The sequence below is a fragment of the Lynx canadensis genome, chromosome A2, assembly GCF_007474595.2.
Source record: "Lynx canadensis isolate LIC74 chromosome A2, mLynCan4.pri.v2, whole genome shotgun sequence".
NCBI classification, from domain to species: domain Eukaryota; kingdom Metazoa; phylum Chordata; class Mammalia; order Carnivora; family Felidae; genus Lynx; species Lynx canadensis.
This window is the reverse complement of record NC_044304.2, coordinates 80,991,385-81,013,149: the sequence shown is the minus strand read 5'-3', so window position 1 is coordinate 81,013,149 and position 21,765 is coordinate 80,991,385. Positions and strand designations below refer to the sequence as shown.

Below are 21,765 nucleotides of genomic sequence, written 5' to 3'. Positions count from 1 at the left end.
ATAGGATCAGAAATGAGTAATGATAGTTGCCCATGAAGGGGATACTTTGCCCACTATTGCCAAATATTACATTGAGTTATTACTTGCAAAAGTCTTGAAACATAAAGAAGCTGGTATTACCCATATGCTTTGAGTTAAATTTGTGTTCAGTGGCTATAGGAGTTCAGGCAGGACAATGACATTGGTAAAAGGCTGAGATACATCAGTTGTTTAAAATGCTGTTTCATTTGAACCAAATTTTAGATGTCTTAAAATAATTATAACGAAACTCAACAGGGAGACAACCAAAGCATTGCTAATTCCATCTCTTACCACATTACTTTTGGTTTCTATATTTGCACTCACATCTCTTACCACATTACTTTTTGGTTTCTATATTTGCACTCACATAAAACAAAACTAAACAAAAAACAAAACAAAACAAAACAAAACAAAATACTAAAAGCAAAAAAAAACTAAAAACAAACCACACAAGTTTAAAAGAACAAGTGTGAGTAAAAGCAAGTTATACTAATTTCTACTTCTGAGCCAACAATCCTATGGACTAAAACTTGGCAAACAAGTGTCTTCTCTTTAGAGAAATACTTATTCTCAAATTTGAAAATGTAACTTTATGATCAAAGATGAAGTTTTGCATTCTGTTGATGTTTTAATTTTTTTTAAGTGTGGTCCTACATTTGAAACTTCTTATATAATCTTTATATAAGTAGGACTTCATTATGCAGTAATAATAGTGTTCTATCTTTAGCTGTCCCCACTTTCTTCTGAAGATTATTCTCCCTTTCCAATTCTGTGGAGTTGAGATTGACATGTCTACGAAGGTGTTTTCCATGAGATTGTTTTCCCTTAAGTACTTACTGTAGCATAATCCCAAATGTTAAGGGAATCTGAAGCATAAAGTATTGGCACCATCAGTTTCAAATGTAAAGCAGTACCCTAGGCAACAGAGCTTCACTGTTACTTACCCTTCACCCCATCTCTGCCCATTTAAACTTGATGCATCTTTCAAATCTTCAAACCAATCCAACCTCTTGTAAAGACCCAAACCCAATCTCTTCCTCCTCTGAACTTCTATAAAAAGTTGATCATAGAGGGGAAAATGGGTGATGGGCTTTGAGGAGGGCACTTGTTGGGATGAGCACTGGGTGCTATATGTAAGCCAATTTGACAATAAATTATATTAAAAATAAATAAATAAATAAATAGTTGAACATAGAATTAATTTCTTTCCAATACATAAATTCATGGCATTAATTGTTTATAATTATAAACGTTATTGTTTTCCTTTTGTTTAATAAGGTATTAAGTTATTTAAGGGTGTATTCCATTTCTTTGTATCTTAAAGGACAGCCAAAACAAGACACTTTCAGCAGTTTATCCCAACAAGGAAGCCCTTTAGGTCTCTTATCTTCTGCAGTTTGAAGCATTCTTAGGTTGTTATTTCCAACACCCACTTGCCCTCTGCCTGCCAAACTGCATCGTTCTGGACATACATACTGTAGTTAACAGTTGTTGATAATGATTCAATGCTACTGATGATAAGGCAACTACAACTATAGGCAACAATGGTCTTGACCTTTAGGAAAAGGATGAGTTTGGGGAGTAAAAGATTTGTAAGTAATTGACCAAAGTATATGTAACCTTTGGCCTCAGAAGAGCAATAATTTCTGAGAGTTCTAGATAACTGGTAAGAGGATAAATACTCTTAACGCTAAACTTGGTAACATATAAATATTGGGTCATACAGTTCCTTAGGTAGCTACAAGCCACAGTAAATTAGATGATAATTAGGGCAAATAATGGGAGTTTGAGAAAATAACAAGAAAGCTGGGGATACTGAATCCTCAGTATAGACAAAAAAAAGTAGGGAATGCATAGGGAAGAGTACTCATTAAATGCAATGTGATGGGACAAGATCAAAATGAGCTGCATATTGAGCACTAGCTATGAGGGAAGTGCCCAATTTTACCTTAAGCTGTTAACTTTAAGGAGAGCAAAGAGCAATTTTATTTAAGATAAAAAATAAACAGCTTATTTGGGTATAGCAGAGGAATTGCAATTCAGGACAAGCACACTATGGTAAACCATAGCCAAGTCCAAAAAGACAAAGGGAAGGTCAGCTTTTATTAGGTTTCAGGAGGAAATTGGGGAGGGCTGTTTTCAACAAAAGTTTATTGGAAAAGAACAAGAGTTTGAGGTTGTGGCAGTTTCTCATTGGTTACAAGTAGTGGTCAGAGCATTGTTGCTGGGGCAGGGAGGGATCTTCCTTCCTTTTCTGAAACACGGGAGATAAAGTTCTTATGAAAAATGTCCTCCCTTGTTGAAATGTAGTTGACCCTTGAACAACATAAGGGTTAGAAGTGCCGACCCCTTATTTCTTGGCTCCCTGCCACCCTTACCTTAGCTCTTAGTGGTAAGCAACGCTCTTTGTTCTACCCGCAGTCAGCTGCACTGAGACTTAAACATCCAAGGGTCCCCTGATCTTTGGAGGTGATGCTCACAGACCAGAGAGGAACAAAGGATCAGGTCTCAAACCCTCCTTCCCTTCCCTTCTTCCCCTAGTCTCAAATGTCAGGAGGTTAAGGCTTTCTGTGGTCTAGAGTGTTTCTAGGGCCTATCTTAAAGCATGTATGCTTTCACAGCAAGAGTAGTCCTAGGGAAAAACTGAAAATCTGAATTTGACCTGGAACAAATCTGGGATTATTATTAGGATTTGAATGCCAGTATAGACTATTCTGAAATCCACATCCTCTCCACTCTTTAGAAAATCCTTAGCGCATTGGGGAGCCTGGGTGGCTCAGTCAGTTGAGCATCTGACTTCGGCTCAGGTCATGATCTCACAGCTTGTGAGTTCAAGCCCCTTGTTGGGCTCTGTGCTGACAGCTCGGAGCCTGGAGCCTGCTTCAGATTCTGTGTCTCCCTCTCTCTCTCTGCCCCTCCCCTGCTCACACTCTGTCTCTCTCTCTCTCAAAAAATAAACATTAAAAAAATTTTTTTACAAAATCCTTAGCCCATGAACTAGCTATCCTCACCACCTTACTCAGACCTTTGGCATCCTCCTATGAACTGACTCCTAAGGCTGAGGACCTGGCCAAGAGAACAGACCAGCATGCTGACTGGCAGCAAATATCTCTGAACTCTTTTTACACATCCTGTGTTACTGTGTGTTTGCACACATGCACTTTTGAAAAGGATCAGGGAACTTGAAAATCTAGAAACTGAATATTCCTGCCAAAAAGAACTCACTCTGTCTCTGTCTCTGTCTCTGTCTCTGTCTCTCTCTCTTAAAATAGTTTGGTATCTGGTATGGTCAATATATGGGAGCTAGGAAATATTGAAAAGAAAATGTATAGTTAGGAATTACTGTGTACTCTAAATTTCTTAGAGTACATATGGAATCCTTTGACTACCTTCCACTCTGGCTGGACCTAAGTGAGTCCCAAGTGCTTGGACCTTGTAGGAGATGATTTGGGAACTGAATCCAGTATGCCGCAGTGGTAGTCATCATTACTCATTTAACCTGGTGAAACAGGTTTCTCTGGATCAATACAGAACATGATTTTCAGGGGCACCTGGATGGCTTAGTCAGTTAAACGTCCAACTTTGGCTCAGGTCATGATCTTGTGGTTTGTGGGCTCGAGCCCCATGTCCAGCTCTGTGCTAACAGCTCAAAGCCTAGAGCCTGCTTTGGATTCTGTGTCTCCTTCTCTCTCTGCCCCTCCCCTGCTTGCACTCTGTCACTTGCTCAAAAATAAACATTAAAGAAAATTTTTTTAATTTAGGATATGATTTTCAAAATGATATGCCACAAACAGTTGTGAAACATTAGATGTTTAATAATAATAAGGTACTGAAGTTTGTAGGTGATTTTGGGTTTTTATATATTATAGGGGATTCAAGGTTATTCTTATAAAAATATTGCTTGCCCTCACGCACATTTCCTTCTAGTTTCTTGAGTAGGCAAAAAAAGGGGGGAATGTTGGAGACTACACAAAGAATGCTGGTAATCAGCAGCCTCTCTAATTTATGCATCAGTGAGTAGATTGGGGACAATAGGACACATGTCTCCCCTTAGTGATCAAGTCCCTTGAATGTCTGAACTTTAAAAAAAAAAGCTTGAGAATCGCTAAAGGCAAAAGAGCAACATAGTAATGCTTAGGTACAAAGTATAGCTCTGCCTTTTATCTGTTTGACCTTGGGTCTTATTTACACTGTTTAAACCAATTTCCTTATTCATTTTTATAGTAATGGGGTATTTATGAGGATTAGATGAGAGAGTCAACATAAAATAGGATTAACACAATACATGGCAAAAAATAATTATTAAGCAATATATTTTTTCATACTAATACAGCTCTCGATCACAAAGGTCTTTCCCCAAAGATTTTTCCATGAGCTGGGGAAGAGAACTCTGATAAGGGTTTTATTTCCTAGCAACAGAGATCTCTCAGGGTGCCTGTGTAATAATCCATGCTGCCAGCAACTGCTACAGAGGCTTTCGAGAAATCTCTGTATTGCTGTTTGGGCTCTCCAGGCCACTAAGACTCTACTCATCTCTTTAGATGTTTAGAGTTAAAAGTTTTAGACTCCAGACACAAAAATGTCAGAAAGGTCCCTTTATCCTTTGCTAAGTATAGACTTAATGTTTCTTTTACCTCTTTGTTGTTCAAACCCTATTGGGTTGTGGAGACCATTGTTTGGGTCTTGTTCCCTCTCTCCCACTATGCTTTTCTTCCTTTGTATTGCCTTTCTTGTTTTTCCCACAAAGGGCCATACGTTGAAATGTTGGTTGTACACAATTGTTTCAAATATAAACAACTAGATATTCTTTTCATGTTTATGATCATAGTTGCTACTTATTTCTCCTCGAGTTAAAGGAGCCTAGATTGTATCTCAGCATGATGCTCTGGAACCACTTCTTGGGATCCCTTCAGGCTCTGGGGTTAGTAGAATGATAGCATATCTTATGCTGGAAGCTCTCTTGCAAAAGAGCTGTAGCTAATTTTCTCATTGACCAAAAGTTTGCTACTCCCCCAGTTCAGTGGGACAGATGTCTTTGATTTGCAAAGCTTGTGCAATATTTTTAGATTCCATTGAGTATGGGGTGATTTGTACGTAGAAATGTTTCTTCTGATGGCAGTAATTGGATTTTAAGAGCCATATCATACAATATTTTCATGTTCAAATGGAATCAAATGTGTGGAAGTTCAACACTTGGTGATTCAAAGTCATTGAACGTCTTCCCAAGTATGAACAATTTCCTCTATTTCAACTACCAAATGTTCCATTTCACCCAGACAAAATAGCCACTGCAGTTGAGGGAGCCACATTAGCCCTGGTAAGAGCAAACAACTATGCTTTTTTAGAGTGAACATAGATAAGCAAAGGATTAACAACATCATGAACTTGAGTCTTGAAGGGGCCACATATTTTGTGTAGCATTTCCAATTCCACCAAGGATTTGAGCGGAGAAGGAAGCTGCTTTAAAGTCCTCAGAGCTGACTCCAAACAGCTGCAAGTGGCCAGGCCTTACCACTTCTCTAATCAAAATTTTCAGGACCAGGTATCTTGGGAGCTCCTTGGCTAGACAACAGTACCCTGTCCTAGAAGTTGGGAGTCAAGACAAGCACTCTTCGAGCCTTACTAGTTCAAATGCTGGGACTCTCCGAACCACTCTGCTGTGGGGACTGCCCTTCTTTATTGCTAGACAAAGATAGAATCAGAGCATTCTAGGCCTCTTTCCTGCTGGAGCTTAGCAGGGGTGGGGCTATGAGGGAGACTGAAGTAGTTTGGCCTTTTTAGACGATGAGATGGACAGACAAGCCAGTTCCCTTCTAAGCATTAGGACCATCTCTCTGCTTCTTGCTGGTAGGGACAGCCAGGCTTGGTGGTAGAAAACAAAAGATGACTTCACTGTCCTAGCTTAGGTAAAGGAATTTTTCATAGATCCAACTAGTTAACTAGAGTTTCGCATTGAGTTTTAGTGGTTAAGCCTAGCTACTAGTAAAATCTTACTTTGCCTTGTTTGGTTTTCTTCACATATTTTTTTTACCTAGTCACCTTGCAAGAGGAGAGTGAGCCTGTCACAGGCAACATTAGGATATTACTAGATATCTTGGGTCTCCCTAACCAAACACCATTATTTATCACACTTTAACATCCATACCATAATTAGGTTCAGAGAGACCTGTGCCAGAAAGTCTCCTTCATTCTTACTTAAAATCCCACTTATTAGAAGTTCAGTGATATTATCTCCCCAAACTAGTGATTATCAAAATGCAATCAAAAGATTAGAAGCCAGACTCCTTTGTGTAATATGTTGTTCATTCATTGCCATCTACCCAAAGTTCACTGTTTAATGATATGACAAGGCTGGCAGGGACTCCTAGGACCATATTCCATGATAGCCTCTTTCAATGAAGTTAATCACACCCATATCAGTCATCTCCAGACTTATTAGGGAGGGTTGGGTCTCCACTCCTCTTCAAAAATTTTCAAAGACCTGCTTCTTTATTTCTGACCCCACTTCAGTTGGCTGCCTTCCTCCCTGTGGGCCCACTGGTCCCAGTGGCAGTGCCTATTTTACAAGCAATAATTTTTGTGTCCTTTTTTCTTTTTTTCGTTTTAATTTAACATACACAGCCTTGGATCAGGAACCATTGTCTTCTTCAGGTTTCAAGTGACCAGATCTCATGGTTCTGCTCATGCCAGGGCTACTTAATTAAGCAAGTTCCTCTGCGAAATATATGTGTTTAGATAATTGATAATATTAATTCTTAGTATTCACTTTTCCAGCCTGCAGAAAAGAACTAGACCTTCAAGAATTGGTCACGAATTTTCATTTTGAAGACTTTACAGGTAACTTCATCAGGTCAGTTAAAACTACTTGCACATTTTTACTCTCAGTCAATAGGAAAACAACTACACAATGTAGCAAATAACTGCTTTATATTTTAAAACTCATGGGATAGGGCGCCTGGGTGGCTCAGTCGGTTAAGCGTCCGACTTCAGCTCAGGTCGTGATCTCACCATCCGTGAGTTTGGGCCCCGCGTTGGGCTCTGTGCTGACAGCTCGAAGCCTAGAGCCTGTTTCGGATTCTGTGTCTCCCTCTCTCTCTGCCCCTCTCCCACTCATGCTCTGTCTCTCTGTCTCTGAAAAATGAATAAACCTTAAAAAAAAATTAAAAAAAAACCTCACAGGATAGACACCTGAGAACTTCTACCTGTGTATATTGCTCATTTCCCCAACTTTTATTTCAGTGGAAACATTTTCCAGATTGAGGCAACCAGCACTTGGGCTGTAGCAGTCAAGCCAGAATGCTTTACTCTGACCTCACTCCTAAGGGAAATCCCTAAATGAGTAACAACCATCAGACAAATAGCTTTGAAAAAGATGTGACTTAGGGTTAACTGTTAGTAATTTATACTTAATTGTGAACTGGTTTAATCTAATTATTTTTAACCCCTAGGGGAGACTGACTGACTGGAAGTATTTTGAGAGATGAGTAAAGAAAGAATAGTGACAGTTCTATAAGAGCAGAGTTAAGGCTTTGAATACCTGCATGGTCAAGGAAGGAGAAGTCCTTGAAGTAGAAGGGCCAGTGGGAAAGGGATACGAAACTACAAAGACAGTTTTAGAAGAGAGCTTCCCCTGGTTCAACTCAAAATGTTGGCTTCAATTAGGCAAAACTAAAATGAAACTTTGTAACTCTGAGAGCCACTATGTGTTACGAATGCCATAGTCATGTATTCTGTTTTCTCAGAAAGTAGTTCTCAAAGCTTTTCATGTTTCAGGTTCATACTTACATGGAAATAAGTCTGCAGTATTGCATCTTAAGAATCCGGAGTTGTTTGCAGCCTATCTGAAGGTCCTCGAGCATTTGGTCAGTAAGCAGGACACAACCAGAAATATCCAAAATGTGCAGGTAATGGCATTTTGCCGATAACATCTCCATCGCTGAGTCAGTAATCTGAACACACAGCCAAAGTGAAGTACTGATTATTCCCATGAACTCCATCCCAGGGAAGAACAGTGAACTAGTCAGTTTGGGCTGCTGTAACAAAATACCACAGACTGGGTAATTTAAACAACAGACATTTGTTTCTCACGGTTATGGAGTCTGAGAAGTCTAAGATGAGATTGCCCACAGACTGAGGGTCTGGTGAGGACCCTCTTCCTGGTTTGCAGATGGTTACTTTCATGCTGTATCTTCACAAGGCAGAGAGACAGCTCTAATTTCTTCCCATTCTTATAAAGACAGTAGTTGCATCATGGTGGCTCCACACTCATGACCTCAGTCTAAGCCTAATTAGTTCCCCAAAGCCTTACTTCCTAATGCTGTCACACTGAGAATGAGGGTTTCAGCATATGAATGTGGGGGGGCAGGAGGGAGGGAGACAAAAATTGAGTCCATAACAAACAGAATCACAACCCTTCCCAGCTTGTCACATGATGGGCCTATAACGCACGTTAGTGATTTAACTATTTCCAGAACACTGAAATTATGTTTCAGGTAGCAGCAATAGACTTTGTGATCTTGCTGTTATAACTTTCATATTAGAGTTCTCTATTTTGGATGGGTAACTTCATCAAAATTTCCTTAGTAATACCCATCACACCAATATGAACAATTTATGAAATGCCGCAGTAATGGAAATTTGGCTTTAAACTTGAAATCCACTCTAAGGCATCATCAATTTAGAAAACTAAGTTTAATAATATAACATGTTGCAAAGCTATAAAATATATATATTCCCTGAAGTTAAACCACAGACAAGGTCAAATTGCCATGAGAAGGGATCTGGACATCTCTGATGGTTTGTGTGTAGAGTAAAATGGTTCTGGAAGAGGACAAGTAGATGAAACAGATGTTTGTAGGCAGGGGAAGAAAGAGCAGAAGCCACAGACACTGCATGAATCTGACTCTGAGAAATTCTGCTGAGGGTTCCAATATCTTGAGAGTTTGCCCAGATGTTATACAGAGATAATTCAACTCTCATTCTTAGATTATTTTATTTACTCAAGGTCTAGCTTTTGAATTCATAGCTGTACTAAGACTTGCTGTGAAATCAGTGAGATTACTTTCCTCAAAGGAATTTTTTTTCCAACTGGATTTAATTTCTTATTTTAAATGTTTGAACATTCTAAAACACATGCCATGAGGCTTGGCTCTTGTTCTTAATATAAAGTTGAGGAAATTATGTAGAAAACTCTTCAGTTTGAAATGTACACTTTCCAAGTTTGGAAAATAGATGTTGTCATTGTCTAAGCATGACCTGTTTTCAGAACACGTTCAGGACCAAGGTTTAACATTGTGCCTGATTCTCACAAAAATACCTCCATACATTCCTGCCATACTATCTTGGTCTCTGAGGATCTGATGTCATTGGGGGGAAAAAAAGCCCTCAGAATTATAGGCAAGACAATGAGGTGATAGAAAAGTCCAGGACAGGTAGAGCTCAGAGCACTACGTTTTATTGATTCTGAAGGAGTGAAAAAGGAGCCTGACATTTCTTGTAGATCAGAAGCTCAAGATGTTTAATGACTGAACAGATGTTGTTGGGACTTATAGGGCTGGGAACTAGAGGTGGAGGTGACTGGGTAAATTCTTAGCTCCCAGTCCTGATCTCAGTCCTACTGAGCAGAGATTCTATTATTCCCATTTTAGCACTGGGAAGGGTGGGGTCACAGTACTACTTACCAACCTTGGAGGTTGGCTGGTTGCAAGAAAAAGCTGGCCTTCCAGGAGATGGATACGTGACCATGCAAGATTGACCCATGGGCTTTTTTTTTTTGTTTTTTTTTTGTTTTTTTTTTTTTTGTTTTTTTTTGTTTTTTTTGTTGTTTTTTTTTTTTTTATGAAATTTATTGACAAATTGGTTTCCATACAACACCCAGTGCTCATCCCAAAAGGTGCCCTCCTCAATACCCATCACCCACCCTCCCCTCCCTCCCACCCCCCATCAACCCTCAGTTTGTTCTCAGTTTTTAACAGTCTCTTATGCTTTGGCTCTCTCCCACTCTAACCTCTTTTTTTTTTCCTTCCCCTCCCCCAGACCCATGGGCTTTTGAAAACCCTAGTCTAGGATGATGAGCCAGACACTAATGTGTTTTATAGCTCATCAAAAGCAATGTAGGTGGAAATATAACACTGTATGTCAACTATACTGGAATTTAAAAATTAATTGAATTTAATTTAAAAAACCAATGTAGGTAGAATATATTAGACTGAACCATAGCTTTATGATTTCTCAATGAGGAGTATTCCTATTGGCCCAAATTATGGTCACCACATCTTCTGAATGAAGAAACTTATTTGACTCACAGTGGTAGTAAAGCTAAACCCTTCTTCTCTCTTACATTGAGGTTCTAGAATAATTTACTCCCTTTCCTTTTTTTCACACTAGATCTTTGATATAGGATGATTTGTTTTATAATATCTTATTTGTGTAACATCCTCCTTAGTTTCTAGGCTGCAAGACAGTATCCACTGCACAGTGTATAGAAGAAATTCCCTCAGCTTCTCCTTACCAAAAAGCAAAAACAAAACAAACAAAAAAATCCTCTGCCCAATTCCTATTCTCACCAGAGTCTTTACTTCTCTTATTCTCCTACTTTCCCCTCTAATTAATAGAGCCACTAAGAGGCCCAGCCCCCATCTGCATCTGCTTTGTGGCCAGGGCAGTTCACAGTGAGCCATGTGTTGCCCATGTGTCCACGTGTCTGTGTGCAATGAAAACAAGAACGCTGCAGAGGGTCCATGGTCAGTGTGGCTAAGTATGCTTAGTTCCTTGACCTACTTCTAGAGCCAGATGATGCTGACCAATAAGGCATTTGGTTTCTCTAGTTCTAAACAAGTACATTATTAAACAAGAATTTTGTTGTGAACTTTCTAGATTAATTTTGTCATGATTTACCACATCTTTCCCCCCACTGCCTTCTCCTCCTTACTACAGCACAGTTAACTATGGAGGAATTAGGAGTTTCTAGCATCCTTCAGTTAATCCACTAACCACATAGAAGCTGACTTTTTAGACGAGCTAGAATGCAGGATATCTTGAGATTTCGGGTGGTGCTTTACTAAAAAGAAGCCCATCAGTGTGCACAACAGAAGACAACAGGTTGTTAATGGTCATATAGTTTCTGAGGATTTTTTAAAAAGACTTTTTAGTTTTCTTCCCTCTGCATATTTTGTTTCCCCCAAGTTTTTCCTAGTAATTTGTTTTGGTCTTTATCTTCCACTTTAGAGGCTTTTCTGTTATGTCTGATAATCCTTGGCTGTCTGCTATTTATTAATAGCAGAAGGGCTACACACTGATTGGAAGGGTTAAGTGTATGATGTGGGCCTTCTCTACCTAAAGCTTCAATGGTTCTATGGATTATTAGTTGGTAAACCTCCAAATGTCAATATTTTTCTGTCTTTCATCTTGTGCTAGTCAGAGTCTCCAGAGAACAGGCTTTCAGTCTCCTGCCTGGAGGGAAAGGTCTGGCAGCCACATTCTGGATGCTATGTTGGAATAGCTGTTGAGTGTCTCTGCATTTGGCATTCAGTCACTGAATTCCTGTTTTCACTGTTGTACTCAAACTCTGAATTTGCATGATATCTTCCAGCCCAGCAAGCCACTATTTTACTATCGGTAGAACAAATAATAGAGCAATTTTGCCCCCCAGAGGACATTTGGCATTATCTGGAGACATTTTTTATTGTCACAATAAGGGGGTGGGGGGGACCTGGTGCTACTGGCATATAGTGGGTAGAGAATAAGAATGCTGTCGAGAGAGCCAAAACATAAGAGACTCTTAAAAACTGAGAACAAACTGAGGGTTGATGGGGGATGGGAGGGAGGGGAGGCTGGGTGATGGGTACTGAGGAGGGGCACCTTTTGGGACAAGCACTGGGTGTTGGATGGAAACCAATTTGACAATAAATTTCATATTAAAAAAAAGAATGCTGTTAAACATTCTACAGGGTCATGTACAGAATAACCCCCCACTACAAAAGTATTATCTCATCCAAAATATCAATAATGCCAGGGTTGAGAAATCCGGGAAATTTAGGAAATAAGTATCCAGTCTTTTGGTGAAGGTAGAGAAGGGTAGTTGCCCAGAGGTGTGAGGTAGAGGAGGAGATCTAGGATCTGTCTACTTCTCAAGAACTCTTAACCCAGTCTTCCTTATTTTAGCCACCCTCTCCACCCAGTTCCAAAGGTAAACAGTGCCACCAAGTTTGAAGATCATGGTATAAATCAATCTTTTCCCCCACAGTTTTCTCTGTTGCTGGCTTAGGATTCAAAACTGCCTCTGTCTGCTAAATTCTATTGGTCAATCTGGTTTCAAGCTTCCAAAACCTTCTTGATCTTGTCTCTTCTGTTTTCCCTACCAACTGTTCTTCTGTAGGTCTATAAGGTTTTAAGAGGGAACAAAATTATATGTGTATATTCAATCTACCGTATTAATCCAGAATCAGAGATCTCTATTTTTTGACATGGAAATATGTCCATAGTGTATAAAGAAAAAGAAAGTAGGCTACAATGTCTTTTGGAAAGTATGATTCTATTCTTAAAAAAAAAAAAAAAAAGACAAAAACAAACCTTCTATAACTATTTCTAATCTCTGTGTACATAGAAACAGTTCTAGAAGATAAGTATAAAATGCCAACACTGGTTGTGTCTGGATGGTGGTATGACAACAGATTTTTAGTTTCTCCTTTTTGTTTTTATATGTAGTCCAGAGATTTTACAATAAGTGCATATTTCTTTTATAAACAGATGTCAAAAAAATTATCAAACACTAGAAATAAGAATGAAGATGATTACATGTATTTTCAGTGTCATACTGGAACATCTTTAACAGGCTCACCAGAGGAATTCTATAAGGAATTATGTCTTTGTTTGGCATATTAATTAGTACTGGTTAGGGCCTAAAGTCGATGAAGTTACATGTTATAACTTGTTATATTTTTGCCCAGGGGAGATGAAAATTATTTCTTTCTGGTAGAAACTATAAATCCAAGGTTATGGATTTATTACCTTATAGGACATTAACCAACTTTGGATCTAACCTAAAAATCATATTCCAACATTCTTTTTCTTCAGTTCCTATAAATATCCAGGTTGATCAAATGCTGTATGAACTGGTTTTACCATTTTGCTGGTCCTCTCATTAATGAATTCATAAATCTTGACACGTTTTTATATTTGAATGGGAATTGTTTTTAACTTTTTGAAAATTCTACTTTAACACAAATGAAGTCATAAAGCCATTCCCAGTTGAGGAAAGAGAAAAAAAAAATGTAATGAATACCTCAGGCATAGCAAAGAAAACAAATTCTATGATGACACTGACCCCTGACTGCTACCCTGCCTGGGTTCCTTGTCTGTGTTTCAACTGGACACATCTGAGCTCTGACTCCTGCACTTACCTTTGGACAGCCAGCAATGCTGAGAGATGTGAGGGAAACGCAATAAATGGCCAGTGCTTTAATAATCTCATTTGACAGCTGGGAGCAATAAGAGACATCCAAGTGTTCTAAGATCAGTGAGCCTTTGCAGAACGCCTGCAAGAAATTTCAAAGTCAAAGATTTTTTTTTCTTTTTTTTCTCTTAGTCTTTATTCATCTAGAGCCATCTTACCCACAGCAGCTTGCTTAGTATGCATGTCAGTCCCTGAAGTATAGATGTGTTACATCTTGTTGAAAAAAAAAAAAAGAAGAAAAAGCTATTACATCCTTTTTTTTTTAAACAAAAGATATTCACACACCAGCCTAACAGCTTAGTAGTATACAAATTCCTGTTAGCGGAATTTGGTATTCCTGACATTAGCGCTGAGATTTTACCCATATGGTTAGTAATTATTAAAGTTATATTCAGCCAAATGAGTGGAGGAAAAGAATCTAGAAGGGAGAATTAGATGGCAGACACTGTGGGGTAATGTAGTGGGAAGACCACGGTCTTTGGAATCAGGCAGACCTTAGCAACTCCATCTTTCTGAGCCTTAGTTTCTTCTTTTTTAAATCAGGGAAAATAATATCCACCCTCTAGCATTGTTCTGAGATACCAAAATGTTCATCTGAAATTTCTAGGGCTAGAAAAATCCTGGAAATCATTGGAAATTCTTCCCTTTACCTTAGTAGTTATTAATTTTCATTCTCACTTTTGTTAAATAAAGACAAGAACTGAGTGATAAGAAGAATCCATGAGGAAAAAGTTTACAACCAAGCAGTTATACAAAAACAAAATGATCCACAAAAGTAAAATTGCAGTTGTAAAAATATACTAAGATGAATAGGAATTAGAAACCATGACCAATTCCAGATATATCAATTCCAGATATTGTACTTAACAAAAGTCCCTCCCCCAAATTATAAAAATTAGAAATTATCAACATGTGCTTAGTCACTTTAGAGGTTTTTCCTTATTGGAAAACAGCTCAAATTCTTAAAGTACTAAATTAGAGACTTCAGTAAATGATAGTTTACCATTAATATTAGATTTTAGTAACTAGTGGCTTACTAATAAGGCGTTGCTTATTTGTATGTAAAAATGGATGTCCATTGGACTACATGTCATTTTCCTTTCAGAACTGAGGGAAGGACCTGGGCTGTTGGATCACTTGATGCCATCAGGATGACTCCAGAGGTAAGACAACCAGTGGGCCTCCCTCCCACTTGACTATGCCAGTTTCCCATCATTTTAGCCCTAAGGAAGACTGGAAAGAACTAGTCAGCCCACTATTTTCTTTACAAGTTATAAAAGAGGCAAAATTTCCATGAGAGGCAGTTTAGCATAAGAAGTAAAAAATAGTACTAAAAGATATTGGTGATTTAACCCTCAATCATGATCTTTTCCTGACTAGAATAGCCAACAGTGGTTCCTTTTTCCTCTGACCTCATGCAGAATTTGTCTTCTTCAATTGATTCAGCAGTTACAGTATTTGATTTACTCCTGTATTGTGGCTAACTTTGTATGGAGATCAGTCTTCTTTAGCAACTAAGTGATGACAAAAATTGGAAGGGGCAGCTTGTCATGAGATAGTGAGGTCCCTGTCATTGGAGATAATCAAGCATAGAGAGAATGCCCAGTGGTGGTGCAAGGGGAATCTGACTTTGAAGGACTGGAATGATTGGTCTTAAATCTCAGCTTGGAGATTCAACAGCTTTTTCAATGAGAATGCAGTATGTCTCTCAGAGGTATTGTGTGGAATTCTGCTAGCTTTTTATACCCTCTTTCACAAGCATCATATTTAGGATGCAGTAGGTTCTCAATAAATACTAGTTGGTTGATCCATCCTTTATAAGTATCTTCGAGAATATAAAGAATTCTGTTTTAATGATACAGGAATTCTTATGTCACAAGGAGTAGGGTAACATTGTTTTCTACTTAGAAAATGGACAGAGTTCAGGGAACCATAGAAAATTCAAGGCGGGAAGGAATATTTAAACTAAGAATAATTTATTAAAAGATGAAACAAAATTTGAAGGGAGATTCAAGGCACTTAGTGTCTGAAAACCCTTTCAGTAACATCTGTCAATGTCTTGCACTGCTTGAATCAGTTCTGCTTTAAGTCTTAAAAAAAAAACAAACCTCTAATAGTCTTTGAAGTTGAACTTTCTCAGAGGTTTTAAAATTAAAGAATAACATAAAAACATATTAGAAGGTCTATGATACACTCATGGTAGCATTTTCATCCATGGAAAATCTGAGGCATAAAGACTGGTCTCAGGCTTTATGCTTGGCATAAGTCAGTGCAGATCTGAGAAGTCAGTCAGACCCTCTCCTCTCTTTGTAATTCACATTTTCCTTAAGACACATATAAGTCATAAGTAAGTTAAGTCTGCAGGCATGTTTCAACATAGCCACTCATGAAATTCCATTTCTCCCCTACCGATAAGATTATTTTATGCTTTTCTGGCTCCAGTGATACAGATTCATATATATTTATCAATGCTGTTGATTTTCTTTTCTTAGAAAATGTCAGACTAAGCTTCTTCTAAGATGAAATATTTTACAGTGAAAATGGGGAGAAAATACAAAAGTTATCAAGTTTGGCTCCCATCCCACATATAAACCAGTTTTGCTGTGGGTTAACAATCTTGAAGAAAACTTCCAAATGTCTTTAAATCATTTCTTCTGTCTATCTTCGCAGCTGAGTCATAATGTGGGAAGGCTTACTGACTACATTCCTAAACTGGGTATGTAGAGGAGACTAAGTTCCACTAACATTTATTGATTGTCACAATAATGTGCTTCTGCCAAAATCCTGACTTAAGCCACCTCAACAGGTGGCAGCTGTCGGTCCCAAAAAAGCTCCCCCTCGTGGTGCATACCTATTTTTGGACTATTTGCTTCATTTTTTCTTTTTCCCAATTAAAAATCTTGGGAAAATCTTGTAATGTCAAAAACCATTTTCTGTAATGAAGACTATTTTTGGCTGCTTCAACGGCTAAAGTACAACGTCTACAATTTTAAGTTATAAACTGAATTCAAAACTTCAGTTTGTTGGGCCTCCTATATCCTACCAAACATAGACTTGATTTCACTAGGCATTAGAGCAGATGGATGTAGATGTGGCCAGGGCACACTGAGCTGGGAAATCTGGGCATTGCCACCAGAACTAAATTCTACAGAGCCCAACGCCTCACTGCTAGCAAAATGCCTCTCCTGTATTCCCACTCTCCCTGCCAGGGAAACCAGGCTGAGCAAGGCTCAGCATACTTCTTAGTATGCTTAGTAAATATGGAGGGGATTCTGGCCAAAACCCAAAACAGGCGTTTCTGAAGATGCTTTCATGATGCAATTTGTTACCTAATTATATGGTGATTTGGGAGATAAGCTGTAGTTCAAGCCAGCTCAAATGTGGCTAACTCCACAAACTTTTCCCCAGTTCCTTCCTCTGGAAGAAATGCCTCTTCCAAATCCCTATAGCTTTTAACTTATTTGTCTTTCTCACTTTCTACTTGTATTATAGCTATTTACATAATTTATCTCCTGCATTGACTGCAGCTTCTTGAGAGCAGAATCCATGTCTAATTTAACTCTTGCGGCCCCAACATCTAGCATGCAAAAGAGGTTCAAGATGAGAGAGTGTCCGAAGGGAATGGAAAATGCTGCTTAGCACAGGAGTAAGGAAAATGAGCTCCCATAGATTGCTCTTAGGACACTAAGTCCAGTCCTTCCTCACACCCTGTTTAATAACTGCAGTTCTGAAGGTGGCTAAGAGCACAGAGTCTGGGGTCCACCAGCCTAAGTTCATATCCTGCCACTTAGAAGTTTGTGTCTCTGGATAAATTACCCTACCTCTCAATTCCTCAATGATCTCATCTGCAACAGGAGAATAACATGGTACCTTAATATGACACCTACTTCATGGATTTGTAGGGAGAATTAAGTGAGTTAATATGAATACAGCAACTGAACAGTAGCTGGCACATAGTAAGCAGTCGGTAAATAGTAGTCATAAAAAGAGATCAAATGTGGGGAAATTAAACAACAGAAAGGGTAAGCACTCAAAGAGAACGTATATCAGAAAGAAGACCTCGAAAAGCGTAACAAAAAAAATACCCTTGAGTTAGAATTTGTGGGGAGAAATTTCCAGAACAGTTTCAGGTTTTAGACTCTATCTCCAAAATAAAAATAAGCCTGGATTGGGCTACTCAAAGGTCAATCAGGCATTTCTCTTGTGGACTGTAAGATAACCTACACTTTTTCCATTTTTCTAAGATAAGTAAAATTAAATGGGTGCCCAGTGGCCCAGTTACCTGGCACTTCCCCAGGGGTTTCTTTGGGATAAGAAGGGCAGGGAAATTATCTAAGCTATACTAATCAGCCTGAAAGAATTGATAGGTTTCTGTTTACACAGCCAGCCACTCCACTTGTTCTCTTTCTCATTCTTTCCCAAGAAAATGGCAACTCAGAACTTTCACTCCGAGGGCTAAGTCATACTGTCCTCCTGTGACCTCTTCCATTTAAAGATCTCTAGGAAATAATGAGTTCATGAGCCATCGGTGCTGCTTTGATCTCCCATTTGGGGGGGGGGGGGTAATGAACTAAGAGATGATGTAATCAAGGGAGGTTACTGGTTCAGCAGAAAACTTAAGGGGCCTGAAGTTGGGTTTGTGATCTTCAGAAAGTTACTTAACCTCAAGTTGTCTCATCTATAAGCAAATGGAAACAACCATTAACCTATCTCACAGGCTTATTGGAAGATAATGTACTCCAAAAGTACTTGACAGACATAGCACCCTTTACAAATCTTGGTTTTTGCCTCTCAGCAGTGGAACCAGAGAGGTCTTAGAACAATATCGTCTGCCGTTTAAGACCCCTGAGAGCACATCCTCACTATCTTCCATATGTTGAAGGCTTTCAGATGAGGAAATGTCATGTGCTAAATTTAACTGGAAGCTAAGAGAGAGGACAATTAGAAGTCAAAATATGGAAAAATCATAGCTTGTGTGAGATATGCCACAGGTACTCAGTTCATGTCAGGTGAGGCTTAGTAAGCAAGGCCTAGGCACGCTACATGACAGAAAGATCAAACACAGATTGGCCACTTATATTTAAGAAGCAAAAGAAGCATAAACTCATACTCTTGTGGGAAAGTGGAATTTTGATGTTTATTTTTTGTGCCCCCCCCCCTTTTTTTTTAACCTTCATACAATCTGACAGTTCTTATTTAACTTTTGGCAAGTTTCATCTTACACAGGATAAACTCATGTTCCAGGGACAGCTTACATGTTGGGAGAGTCCTCCAAAGGATTATCTTCCTTTTGACATATTCTCTTATAGTTCTTCTCTGTGGATGCTCAACATGAAAATAACAGATGTGTGCTTTCATTTAGCAAGTCTATCTGCTTCACTTGTCCAAAAATAGTTCTCCCCAGTGGGAGAGGGCAAGAAGCCAGGATTGGTGTTGGGTATTCTCAGTTTCGGCTATTTATCAGCCAAAGAAACATGGTACCCATGACTCCAGTATCCCTTGGAACCTTACAGACTGTGGGAAAACAACAAGCTGTCAAATCCCACATCCTTTGAAGTCTTGCAAATTTCTAATTCTATTGAATTGCCTCCACAATTGGGAACACACTAGGTTGAGGAACAACAGAGAATACTGAGCTTATTTCTTTTGCTCACAGCCTTAGGTAGAGAGAATAATGCCTAAGTGTCTTCTGGGACCTTGTGACTCTCTGTTAATTCCAAGTGTCTTAGGTGTGTTGGTTATGTTGTTCTATTATAGATTCTAGGAGACAGTTCTTGGTATGGATATCTATGAAGCACAGATTTCTGTAACAAAGATCTTAGTTGCTCTAGGTTTTGTTGGAGTTGCTTTTTCCACAAGGTAGCAGATACCTTCCTCTTAATTCTACCACAGGAATTCCATAGTTTCCTCTCCCCAAACCCTGTAAAATGATTCTACACCTAGGACCTTCTGGGATCTTCATCACAGAGAGTTTAGTCACTTATTTCCTAATAGTAACCTGGAATATTGGAGGAGGCAAAGAATTTTAATGAGTAGTATGGCCAAGAAACAGTGTCCAGATGTCTGAATGTCCTATCTCCCCACACAGAAGATTTCAGAGCTTCCACTGTATCAAAGGCCAAAGAGTAAAGCCATTTTGGAAAAGGATCCTCTGTTTGTTGCTTCCCTCACAACCCATAAACATAACTATATCCCTGGAGAAGAGGTGGAGTTATTGAAATCTCATACTTTGACAGTTTTTGAATGATTTAATCTTAGAAACCAAATAGAAATCAATGTTGGTTTTTTAAAAAATTGTTGCTATGTGGAACCAACACATCTAATCCATCTTTGGCATTATAAGTCAGTACATGTCAAAGGCCACTAAAACCTCTAAACCACCAAGGGGGTGGAGTCTTTCAACTGATGAGAATGATTGATGAAAATCTTGCATGAGCAACATTTTATAACTAGTCAGAAAGTTTAGTGATTCAAAGTAAGAGTTTGAGATCAGAAAAGAGTCTCTGGAGCATAATCCACTTGCTCCTAGGTAAGAATGAACCCGACGTGGATGTTAGGTCAAGACATGAACCCAGTTCTTCTTACAATTTATAGAGAAATGTCCAAAAGAGACTGTCAATGGGCCATTCTTGGAGAGGAGGACTCAGAAATGTTGCTGAATGTTGCAGGTACTCCTAGGCCTTTTTGACTTGCGTATCCATGTATGCTCCTCAGTTATAAGAGTTTCAGTTCTCTAGCACAGGTAATGCAGGATACAGGACAGAGAACCCTGAACCCTCAGTCCCCACTTGGACTCAGCCTGGAGCAGCCTCACATCTACAGAACCCCTTGACTTGCTGAACAGTCCTGGATTGGGCTGAAAACCAATTGAATAGTAATGGATCTTAGTCTCCTGCTCTCCCAGCCATAGAGTAGCTCTTGATTCACCCATGCAGCCACCCTTCCCAGTCCTTATTCCTTGATCCCTCTTCTCTACATCTCTATTTACAAATCAAGATAAATCAGTTACAAAGTAAAGGTCAAATAAAAAATAAAATCAAAAGTTTGTAACAAGAGAATGGATAAAAGATGTTAAAGGTTAAAAGACAAAAGGAACTCGTAATCTCAAGTGTCCAAGCACTTAGGTCAAGATTAAGGGTCTCAAAAAAGAAAGACTGTAAGAGAACAGTGAGAGAAGTGGATGTTCTAGCATCTCTACCACTGCTTATACCCCATAAACAAAAGTTGTCAAATATTTTTGCGATCATCAGAGAATATGACATTATCCTAGGCTACAACTAGGTTTTTAAAATTCATCAGTGGTGCCATTTGGGAGATGTCAGTAAACTGCTTGAGAAGGATATATGCAACAAATCAGGCAGAAAAGACACTAGAGAGTAGATAAGGCTGAACCACTACCACATGCCTCTTATTTTTCTTATGTAGTTATAAATACACCCGCTACATTCTGGCTGCAGGGCTTTAAAACACAGATATCCATCTCTATTAGAGAGTCTTTTGAGATATGTATATATATATACACATAATAAAAGGTAAGAGGAGACCATGTTTGGGTTTGAAGAACAGTGATACTTATCTAAGTCTGAATCTTCTCCTCCTTCCCAAACCATAAAATCTATAGAGGGAAGAAACAAAACTACACAGTACCCATATTCTCCCTATTAGAAGACAACCTTCTAATTACCTGTAAGTAGAGTAAAAACATATTCCCACGGAGCTCCCTTAGCCTGCCTGCAGCCACTACAAGCCTATGGATTGAGAGAGTGGGAGAGGGGACTCTGTCCTAAGAGTATAAGGGTAAAGAGAGCTTAGAGAGGAAGCACAGACAGAATCACTCACAAAGAAGAGAAAGTGCAAAACTAAACGTCAAAATACTGAATAGGACTTGGTAGTTCATAGCACTGGCTACATGACTTAGCTATGGGAAAGAGCTTGATAATGAGGGTACCATAAATCTCCCAGGCAGCCAAGTCAGATGGACGGATGTCATCCGTAACCATGTCTTCACTTCCAAGCCTACTGAAACTCAACAGTTCCATGGATTTTACTACTTAAATGTTCTCCAATCCATTCCCTTCTCTCTAGTCTCACTGTTACTGTCCTTGTAGGCCTGCCACTCTCTCTCTCCTGGATTATAATAAAATCCTCTTACCTTATATTCTTTCTATAAATCTTGAGAGCTGTCCTCTCTCCCCTCTACCCTTTGTCTAAATTCCACATTTCTTCTTAAAGTGATCTTCCAGTGGGTAAGCTTTCCCTGGCATTCCCACGCTGAATTAAGTACCACAACT

The 21,765-nt window shown here is 38.9% G+C and overlaps 1 protein-coding gene across 1 annotated transcript in view; it reads right to left on the bottom strand.

Annotated features, from left to right (window-relative positions):
- The window catches only part of FBXL13 (F-box and leucine rich repeat protein 13), a 212,635-nt gene that overhangs the window by 2,129 nt on the left and 188,741 nt on the right, over positions 1 to 21,765 (bottom strand). The window contains exons 19-20 of the mRNA XM_030307806.1: positions 13,422 to 13,556; positions 7,807 to 7,970 (exon numbers count right to left, since the gene is read on the bottom strand). Coding sequence (XP_030163666.1) covers positions 7,807 to 7,970; positions 13,422 to 13,556 — 299 coding nt within the window. The remainder of the gene's footprint in view (positions 1 to 7,806; positions 7,971 to 13,421; positions 13,557 to 21,765) is intronic.